General features: G+C 39.7%; 1 protein-coding gene across 1 annotated transcript; it reads left to right on the forward strand.

The window, feature by feature from the left end:
- Positions 1 to 7,270: 7,270 nt before the first annotated feature.
- On the forward strand, positions 7,271 to 9,583 carry LOC122639767. Its single transcript, XM_043832721.1, has 2 exons — positions 7,271 to 7,297; positions 8,879 to 9,583. Exons 1-2 carry the CDS (start codon positions 7,271 to 7,273, stop codon positions 9,581 to 9,583), a joined length of 732 nt encoding a protein of 243 aa, XP_043688656.1.
- The last annotated feature ends 1,523 nt before the right edge of the window (positions 9,584 to 11,106 follow it).

The following is an 11,106-nucleotide window of genomic DNA, read 5'->3' on the forward strand; positions in this document are numbered from 1 at the left end:
GCGATGACGCGGTGTGAAATTGGGAACTCCCGCCAAAATGATAAAATGCGCTTGTAATTTCGATTTTTCGAAGGAAAAGGAAAGTTTGAATTATGCCACCCGAAGTCCTGTATCGGATTGGGTATCGGTCACCTGTAAAAATCCATACGATATTGATACGGTATCGGAACAGATTGGTCGTATTGTACAGATTTATCCTTAAATCTCTTTTAAAAATGAGTTTTTTTTTTTTTTTGGGTTTTTGTCAAATGCCCCCATAAAAATGCCCATTTGTCCAAATGCCCCCCTACAATTTTTCTAATTGTAAAATCCCCCTACTTTCAAAACATTATAGCATTTTGATCCAATACGTTAAAATGGAATGTTAGACGTTAGTTTTAAAGAATCTAATGACCAAAATGCCCCTCTAATAAAAACCCATCAAAATTAAATAATAAATGGACCAAATTGCCCTCATCTTCCCCAAATGGGTTTGAAACTGAAATTTTTTCCCTCAAATCAGATAGGGTTTGAACCCATCTGGAAAACAAGGGATCAGAAGAAGAAATTGGATACGATACTGGGTGCTCAACGAAAATGAATAAACAGTTTCAAAGTTTGATAAATGCAAACATCACAAGAGAGTTGGGATTTATAATATCAACACATGAAATTGGATACGATACTGGGCGCTCAAAATTGGGAACTTTTAAATCCATGGAGGCAACCAAGTAACCAACAGATGTCATCTAACAAAATTTGTAAGCTTTGAACCCCAAGGGGTTAGCGCAGTTGGCTTGGAGGGGACATGAGACTCCGCCTCAGGAAGCGAGGTCTCGTGATCAAACCTTCGCCGCTGCATAATTTCTTGGGGCCACCCGCCTGAGGCTCACTAGGGTCCAGAAGCTCCCGGTTCGTGCGTGGTGCAAGGGTCATGTACGACCTAAAGTCAGATACCCCTCCTATGACCCTGTCTCCACAAAAAAAAACAAAAAAAAAAAAATTGTAAGCTTTGTAGGTTCTGGCTCTCCTCCCAAATGCATAAAGATAAACCGTGAAAAATGAATAAATTTCACTGTAAATGGAGAAAGCACTTTCGTTTATGAAGCATATTTCACTCGACATTTCCCATTCAACTATCGCATGCTCAGAACAGAGTCTATTTTAAGATTTAAACTTGGAATTAAATACCACAGTATCAGTCAATGGATTAGGGAGGAAGTTACCATCAAATGGAAAAAATGATATGGTGAATCAGCTCTTCAAAAATCAGGTTCAATTGGTGGCTGGAACTGCAGTTGCAAAACTTCCCTAATTTAGATCACCTAAGGAGAAATCTGGCATCAGCCCTTGCAGTGATCCAAAGACAACCTACTTCAGGTAGAGTGTTGGTTTCTATGTGAAGGTCCTAGGCTCCAAATATCACCCAATTCCAATAGGTGATTGCTAAGATATAGCTCTTCAAAGTTGCAGCAGAGGAAAACTTGGGGACAAGTCAGCCGCAGGCAGTGATTGGAGATTTTAATATCTCCCAGATCTGAGGTCAGATCTCCTTCAAATGCTGGTCGAGTGTGACTCCTTAGGGGGATATTTCAATCCCAAAATATCAGCAGCAAAGGCCTTCAGTTTTCATAGATCAGTACACTCGGACTAGCAGCAGGAACAGAGAAAATAACCAGCCGCAAGGTCTGGTTTGATCTTCAAATCAACAATAACTTACAAGCAGTGGTGTGGTCTCGGAATCCACCATCTTCTTCTTCTGATCCCTTGCTGTCCAGATGGGTTCAAACCCTAACCGTTTTGGGGAAAAAAATTTCAGTTTCAAACCCTAAATGATTTGGGGAAGATGAGGGCAATTTGATCATTTTAATCTTTAATTTTGATGTGTTTTTATCATAGGGGCATTTTGGTCATTAGATTCCTTAAAATTAACGACTAACGTCTCATTCTAACGTATTAGATTAAAATGCTACAATGTTTTGAAAGTAAGGGGGAGTTTACAATTAGAAAAATTGTAAAAGGCCATTTGAACAAATGGGCATTTTTAAGAGGGCATTTGACAAAAACTCTTTTTTTTTTTAACCATTTTACCCTTTTTCCATACCTTGTCATCAATACGGTATCAACATGATATCAGAATTAATTACTTGCAAAATTGGTATATATTGTATCGATACCTCAAACCAACAGTAAAGGATGTCAATTTGTGATTGGAATATGGAGTCGTTCCGGGACTGACAAACTTACCCATCATTTATTAATATGGAAAGTGTCCAAGAGCTGATTGTGGGACCGATAATTAAATGGAACAGGGTGGTTCTAGGATGACTTTCCTAACGAGTGCAAAATCGATGAAAATTGGAAATTCCAATCAAAATCATAGTTGAAAAATCAGGTTTTCTGACTCAACTCGTCTTTTATAAAGACCTGGTGACTTGGTTTTATCAAACCTGATTACGATGAGTCACGTTTTTTTATTATCTATAATATAAGAAATATTTATAAAATAGTAAAAAATACATAAAAAATATGGGAAAATTAGAGAAAATCAAGGAATCACATATCAATACATTTTTTGTTTATACCATTGAACAAGAGAATGAGTTGAGGGTTTCTTACCATTTTAAAATACGAAATTACTATTTTACCCAACTCAACTTCTAAGTGAACTGGCTTTATGGCTTTTTTTAAAAACAACTAATCTCACCAAGTCAAAATACTGAATTTTATTTGACTCGGACGATTTATGAAAGATTATTTTCATTTTTTTACCCTAACCTAGTTTACACAACTCTTAATCAGGTTTTTCAAAACTTTGACTCGACTTGGGCGACTCAGCTAGTCAAAACCCGATTTTCCAACGATGCTCAAAATGTTAAAATGTTCTTCTATTTTGATTTTTGAACATGAAGATTAAACTACGCCACCTCAAAGAAGAAAATATTCCATTCTCCCATCAAATGAACCCCTTATCAAGTACCTGATAGTTGATACGTGTACAAGTTTGATCAGACTAAGGGTGTCAAATTGGGACTAGAATCAGGAGTCGTTCAGAGCCAATTCATCCTATTACTAAATGGACTAGTTCTAGGAGCTGATTTTGGAACTGATTATTAAATAGGACAGGGTGACTTTGGGTAAGGGTGTCAAAACCAAATCGAATCCATCCGTTTTATCGAAACTGTGAAAATCGTTTATTAAATGGTCTTATGCCAATGCATTCATAAGGCCAACCACAAGGAGTAGAGCAGCTTCAGCACTAACTCCTTTCGATGCCAACGCATTCATTAAGTCCACCTTTGGTTTGAAAGGATGATCCAAACCTCTGTGTCCAATTCTCAGAGAGTTTTGGACATATGATTTTAGGCCAGTATTCATAAGCCAACTTAACTAATTTTGGTGTTCCCATTTCAACAATTTCTGAAGATAAAGTGGTATAAGAACACGAGCCACTGGCGAATTAGCGGAGCTCATCTAGCCCTAAGGGCACTTAATGTCGAGCCAGCACCCAACCTTAGCGAAAATCTCAGCAAGAATGTCATATTCATAAAACATCCAATGCAAGTTAAGGCACTGGACCCAAAAGACCGCATGTTTGAAGAGCATCTTATCAGCCGGAACAGATGGGTTCCAGGACTTCCTTAAGAATCACCAAATGGTTGTGGTAGATCCAAGGTTGAGCAAAAAATACCACAGGCACATCCGTGGGATTATTGAACTTCACAATAAAACGATCAGGTTCTTCAACGAGATGGATCTCCTCCACTTTAACTGATCGTGGTTGCCATGCTTAGGAGTATATAGCTTTAAGCTCAAGCATATTAACCACACTATGGTCACTGTTATGTACATAGTCCCACATCGGTCTCGTAAGGGCTTGGGTGTGGGCATATATAATATTGGGTTCCCCCTTGTAGACCGGTTTACGAGGGTGAGTTCTTCCAATCATAACAATGGTGCTTTCATTGGACCATTCTTTGTGGTTGGCTACTTGGGAGAGGTGATCTGGTGCCAGAGTGCAAGCCATTGGGAAAGGGCTACCTGTCACCTACCTATCGGATTGGGTATCGATCACTTTAGAGCATGGAAGAAAAACTCGACCAAAACCACCGAGTTAACTCGGTTTCACAGGTTTCAGAAACGAGTTGAAGGGGGATTTTATAAAATCTCTGGATTCAACCGAGTTTCAATGGTTTCGACCATATTTAGAAACCTGGACAGACACTTAGTTATGTCTAATATCATTTAAGTAAATGAATTTGTATTTCATTTACTTAAGATATTATTCATTATTCATAAATAAGCAGGTGCAATTTTCAACTTTCTAATGCTGGGGTTTTTCTCAAATCTAAACAATCCATAAATCTGAAAATGGTAATACATTGCTAAAAACCAAAAGTGCGATAAAATATTCACTTGTTTTGATGTCCAAAAAAATATTTTCATTTAGAGCGATTTTGACAGCATTCGCACACACCAAATTAAATTTTACTGGTACATAACTCCTTCAATATAAATCATAAGCAATCTTGGACTTGTTGGAAAGCTATCAAAACAAAGCTTTCTAACAAATCTAAGATTGCTTAATCATTTATATTGAAGGAGTCATGTTTTGATCAAACCTTATTCGATACCATGTCCAAGAACAGTATACAGTATCAAACTTGGATCAAAACCACAAGTAATATTTTTAGTGTTCTCTATGTGAAACTAATTCATGGATGGATCCACATCCTCTACTTCCAAATCTTGTACTTCCATCTTACTTCCAGCAGCTCATAGTGCGCTACCCGGCCTGACCAGCATCCAATGGATGATATTGGATAAATTCAAAATATTTTGAAAACCTCATGAGATCCTGTTTGAACCACATTGAACCCCAAACCAAACCCATCCGACTGGTTCAACCCATCAACCCAAGCCCATTTCTCCAAACCCTTTTTGTTTGGCTAATTCGGTGCTTCAAACTCCATCGCTCCCTTCTTCTCTGCGACGGTGAATTGGACTGGGATTTGAAATGGTGAGAGCCCGACGATGAATAGGACCGGGGATTTTGGAGCGGTTGTGATGGTTTAGAGCGTCGGAGGAAGAAGACTGGGATTTGTTAGGGTTTCAGTTCAAATCGATTTTGAATCTAACCATTTTAGGTTTTATATCTAAATTGCAGAACGACGATGGGACAAGGTCTTTGAGTTGAAGAGAGGGATTTGGGTTGCAAGTCGACGATGGATTTGAGTTGGAAAGGAGAGGAGAGGAAGAAAACGATGAGACAAGAAGTAAATAGGCTTTGGGAATGTGGGCTTCCTGAAACCACAATTCCTGTGAAGCAGCGCATTAAATTTGCAGAACCCGTTACCAAATTCATCTGATATTTTGGAACTCAAATTTGCAAAGAATGGGAGGAATCAAACTCATCAGCCATCTTTGATGTTACACATAGAGATTTCCCTTTTTTCCTCCTTCTTTTGGTCATTGTGATGTGTTGGTGGGTTCCTCTGTTACAATGATATTGACCCAAAACCCATGAACATTTTTTGGAGATAACTTGGTGATACATTCAAGATTCATCGGACCAATCAGCGGCTGCCATGTGTCACCGAGTGACCTGCTCCAGAACCAAGGAGAACCAAGGCCAGCACCCAGGTGCGGCTTGCACTCAGGCGTGGCCTCACCTAGGCGCGGCCACACCCAGGCGCGGCCTCTCACCCAAGCGCGGCCTGCACCCAGGCGCGGCCTCTCACCCAGGCGAGGCCTCTCACTCAGGCGTGGCATCGTGGACGTAGACGTGATGTACACGGACATCGGGGCTACTCGTCTATGACCCAATCGTGTCACTACAGACTCATGTCACCACCAGGATTCTAGGCCACCGCTTAGAAGTCACGACACCCAGACGGAGTCAAGCACCAATGACGTTATCACCACACACGGGTATCTATCCACCAAGGATCTTGATACCACCAGGACACTCCCTCTCGCGAGGAGATGGCCAATCAGGATAGAGCCCCGTTACCCAGGGCCTCTATCCACTCAACGGCACAATCACCATCAAACTAGGACTCTCCACACCGCCATACACTGCTATAAAAGGCAAGGTACACAACTCCATTGGGAGACATCTAAACTCCTATTGAATAATCACTATTCATCTATTTGCTCAGGAGATCTAACTTTGGCATCGGAGAGCCCCAGGCCAGAACCACACCGGTTCTCTCTGTTGACCCCTTGATCCACTTGCAGGTGACGACACTCGCAGGACCGCTCGATGATTTCTTGACGCAACACTTGGACTTGTATATTTTTAAGCTTGAGATTTTCCTCACAGTGGTGAGACTGATTAATGAAAAGACAATGAATGTGATTTCCCTATTTTTAATCTCTCTCTCTCTCTCTCTGTGTGTAGTCTGTAACTCAGAAGAATTCATGAAATCCCCATCAAATAAAGGGGATGGGTTAAACTCTGACCACTTCCGGCCGGTGTGGTTGCGATAGGTTGCAGAGAAGAGTTAGGGAGGAAGAAGATGGTTGAGTGATTCAAATGGTTTGGTTTGGGAGGAAGAATGGGTTGGTTTGTTTAATCTGAACTGATCGGGAGGGTTTGGTTTGAGGTTCAATGTGGTTCAAATAGGATCTCATGAGGTTTTCAAAATATTTTGAATTTATTCAATATCATCCGTTGGATGCTGGTCAGGCCAGGTGGCACACTGTGAATTGTTGGAAGTAAGATGGAAGTACAAGATTTGGAAGTTGAGGATGTGGATCCTTCATGGATTGGGTTTAAAATGTCAAAAATAAGAAGCACAACAAGAATCAGGGCAAAAAAAGAACTTCTAGGCCTTGAAACCGGGTTCAAGTTAGCCTGGAGAAAGTCCTAGGTTTCGACCGAGATATGATTGAAACTGAGATGAACTCGGTTTCTGGCTGGTTGAAACCGAGTCAAAACCCAAGTTTTAGAACCTTGCTTTAGAGGATGGTTTTTGTGCACAGTATCGGATCGGGTATCGATCACTTAAAAAATGGTACAATCAATACAATATCGACTGTATCGAACAAGTGTACCTCTAATTGTCTTTAAAAACAATATTTTTTTGGAAAAATTACATGATTAGCTACTTTTGGGTTTTCATTTACAAAACTGTACACCCTATGTTTGAGTTAACAAAAACAGACAAAAACAAGTTTAGTTTTACAAAACGAGACAAAATAGTGACTCTCCTTCCTTCCTCGGTAGTTCCCTTGTGAAAAAATCTCTTTTTTTCCCTTCTGTTACTTGGGGTAGTAGAGAATAACGATGGCTGGGACAAGGGTAGGGTTGCAGGTAACAGAGAATGCCTGGGTGTGAAGGCAATGACAGAGGTAAAAATGTCTAAAAAAGTAAGTGTGGGAGGGAGAAACACTATTTTGTCTAGTTTTGTAAACCTTAACTTGTTTTTGTCTATTTTTGTTAACTCAAAGATAGAGTGAATAGTTTTATAAATGAAAACCCAAAAGTAGCTAATCAAGTAATTTTCCCTCTTTTTTTTTCACTATTTTACCCTTTGTCCATATTGTTTCAGCGATACGGTATCGATCGACCAGGTATCCCACCTTCAAAACCGTGCATTATCAGAGAGACCCATACCTCAAACCATGGCATATGCAGGGAGTGTAATTAGGGCTGCAACAGGGTCAGGTTGGGCCGGGCTTTTTAAAACCCTAGCCCAACCTTAAGTCCCCTTAGTTGGGCCCAGGCCCGCCCTGACCCTGACTCAGGGCCTAAATACCCTGACCCTAACCCTGACCCTGATGGGCCAAGCCCAGCCCAAGCCCGCCCTGATTGGCCCTGCAATAAGTAAATTAAAATAACAAGTGTAGTGACAATGTGAAAGAGGAGCCTTGAACCCAAGACCTCTTTATAGCAATTAGTTTTATGCATCACAAACTACCAAGTGCGCCACACACTTGTTTATATTTGTAATACCTTCTATTAATTAATAAATAAAGAAATTTCTTTAGGGCCATCAGGGTCAAAATCAGGGTTGGGCTGAGCCCGAGGTCTCAACCCTGACCCAACCCGACCCTGACTCAGGGTCAAGAATTTCTGGCCTTAACCCGCCCTCAGGGCCAGAAATCTTAGCCCAGACCCTGTTCAAGCTCAGGGCAGGCCAGGGCGGGTTCGGGCCGATGGGGCCAAACTTGCAGCCCTAAGTGTAATCATATCACCAACTACCAACGGATGAAGTACCATGCAAGTAATGAAATCAGATCTAAACCAAAGAATAAATGATAGATAAAACAAGAAAAGAAGCCAAAACGATTGAGATTAGAAGGAGAGATGCAAATGACGGCACACAAATAGCATTAATGATAGATAAAACAAGAAAAGGAGCCAAAACGATCGAGATTACGAAGGAGACACCGCTGCATGGAGGCAATAGTCATCTGAGCTACTTTCCCCAATTGTTTCTTTCTTTCTTCTTCATTTTCTCTCCTCCTACCGGCGCAACCGACACAGGAGAAAGCCAGAAAGATGAATGAAATAAAAATGAAGAAACCGAAACAAGGAAAGAAGAAACTGAGGAAAGAGAAGAGGATGTCTGCTAAAACTTCATTGCCTAATCTCCCAAATGAAATCAAGGATGAAATCTTCTTTCGTCTACATGTGATGACTCTTTGGCAATTCAGGTGCGTAATCAGAGATTACTCCCGATTCTATAACCCTAATTTCATTAAAATGCACTTTAACCGTCAGATGGAAATCGACAATGGTTCTACCTTTATCGTTACAACTCATTCCTTGGTGTATAAAGTAAATATTGGCGCTTGCTTCCCAGTACAACTAAAAGTCCCTTTCAGTGATACACGAGACCGAACTATATTGGCAGCTTCTTGTAATGGGCTGCTGTGCTTAACCCATTAGTATTGTTACGGACGAGATGTGTATTTATGGAATCCTGCTACACTACAGTACAAGCAATTGCCACGCCATAATATCAATACAAATCGCTACGGTAGAGTTGCTTTAGGGTTTGGTTATGATCATAAGTATGGTAAATTCAAGGTGCTGGCAATTTCACAACAGAGGAGGAGTGGCCTCCGTAGATTTGAAGCCTTTGTGTATACACTGGGAACAAGTTCTTGGAGAAGCATTGGAGAAGTTCAGTATCCTCTTTGGATGTCAAAACCACAAGATTCAAGACCGAAGGTGTTTGGAGGTTGTCCCCATTGGATTGTGGGTAGTTTGAAATGTGTTGTTTCATTTAGTGTTGGAAATGAGAAGTTTAATGAAATTCCAATGCCCTTCCTAGATAATGATGAAGCAGAAGTGTTGGACTTTGCATTGGGAGACCGTCTTTCTATATTTAGCTATGTGTTTAACCAGAAACGTTATGAATTATGGGTGAGATTGGATGATGGATTGGAGAATACTTGGACCAAACAGCTATCCTTAAATGAGTTGGATATTCATGGATATAGGTATGGGTACAGAGACATGGAGTTGTACGGCGGGCCAGAGTTACTTGATCCAGTCATCAATATCATTAAAACTAAGTATCCTCATTGTAAGCTGAATGACTTTCATGTTTATTCCTATATCGAGACAATCGCAATGATTGAAGAATGAAGACACAGGGGATATGCATTGGAACTCAATTACAGTTGGAGATGTTACTTTAGTAGTTGTAGTTGAAGATGTTTTTGAACTTAGCTAGCTTTTTGTATAGGACTGGGGTTATCTTTTTGTATAGCAATGGAGTATCTTTTTGTATTATAGCAATGGGGTATCTTTTTGTATAGCAATGGGGTTTAATTTCTAGAGAAATTAAACAGTTCATTGCTCATGAACAGATCTGGTATGTTAATTTTTGTTATTCCCTTCTTTTTCGCTTATTTGATTCTTTACTCATAGATTGATGCTGTAGCTTCAGTTGCTTGAAAGTAGTTGATCAAAATCATTTGTGTCCTGGAGATATTTCTTAAAGCTCCACATTGTCATATTAAACATGGCAGAGTGGGATTCAAAGAACAAGTCATATCAAACATGGCAGAGTGGGATTCAAAGAACAAATTGCATAAGTCAACAGGGATAGGATGTAGTTCTGTCATTTTACCTGCTTGCCATGTATTCCTTTTAGGCACTGATAGGATGTAGTTCTATCATTTTTCATGGTTGGTACTTAGTACCTCTCCCATAAACGGTACACATTTTTAAGAAAAATGGTATTCAACTTCACTATAAACTACTCAGAGGGGATTGTGCTGGGTTGAAGTTGTTCTCAACCCATGTTTTAAGGGAACAAGAAATAGTCAGAGCCCAACTATTTTGGAAACAAAACATTGGAACAACCGAGTATGGCTCCTTGAGTATAACTTACAGGCTTTTGGAAGAGAATTACTTAGCAAGTTGCATCCATGTGATTACCCTCACGTATTGAAACAAACAAAAGATTATGATTTTTAAATGAACATGCATGGCCACATTGCTATTTAGGGTCTCTTTGGTATGATTTGTATTTATATTTATCTAACTAATTTCTATTTTTGCAGGTGTTTGGTATGATTTATAATGCTTATTTCTATTTGTTACACATTAGAAAAAATTAAAAATCACAAATAGCTCTTGAGCTATTTGTTATTTATGGCCACAAATCATTTATTCTGATTTATACATTTTTCGCACTGGAACACATTGGTGATTGGTTTGATTTAATCACACAAAACACTGGAACAACTATTTTGGGAACAAAACACTAGTCCCAATGTGTTCTAGTGTGATTTTAGGATTTGTGTTGTCTGCTTTGTTTCATCTGATGGTATTCAAGGATGAAGTGCGTTATGGAGGATTAGTTTTGGATGTTGTGATAGTGGTGATTGGTTTGATTTAAACTGCTTCTTATTTCTGGTTCCTGATGGATTTTATGTTGATTTCTCTAGAATGCTTCTGGATTAGTTTTGGATGTTGTAAAATTTTATTTTGCCTCTTCTTTCTTTGTTTTCCATGGTTTTGTGCGAGAGTTATTGTAGTCAGAGGCTCAGAGCTTAATGATTCATCCGGGTTATCTCACTTTTTTTATGTATTAGCTTGTGTCAATGTACACTAAGGTCGTGGGATATCTGATTTATGGATCGTTTTGCTGTGCTAGGCAA

The sequence above is a fragment of the Telopea speciosissima genome, chromosome 1, assembly GCF_018873765.1.
Source record: "Telopea speciosissima isolate NSW1024214 ecotype Mountain lineage chromosome 1, Tspe_v1, whole genome shotgun sequence".
NCBI classification, from domain to species: domain Eukaryota; kingdom Viridiplantae; phylum Streptophyta; class Magnoliopsida; order Proteales; family Proteaceae; genus Telopea; species Telopea speciosissima.

Coding starts and splice junctions, on each gene's coding strand:
- LOC122639767 (XM_043832721.1), top strand. CDS start 7,271: ATGGCTGGGACAAGGGTAGGGTTGCAG. Junction 7,298..8,878: donor GGACAAGGGTAGGGTTGCAG/GTAACAGAGAAT, acceptor TTAACCCATTAG/TATTGTTACGGACGAGATGT.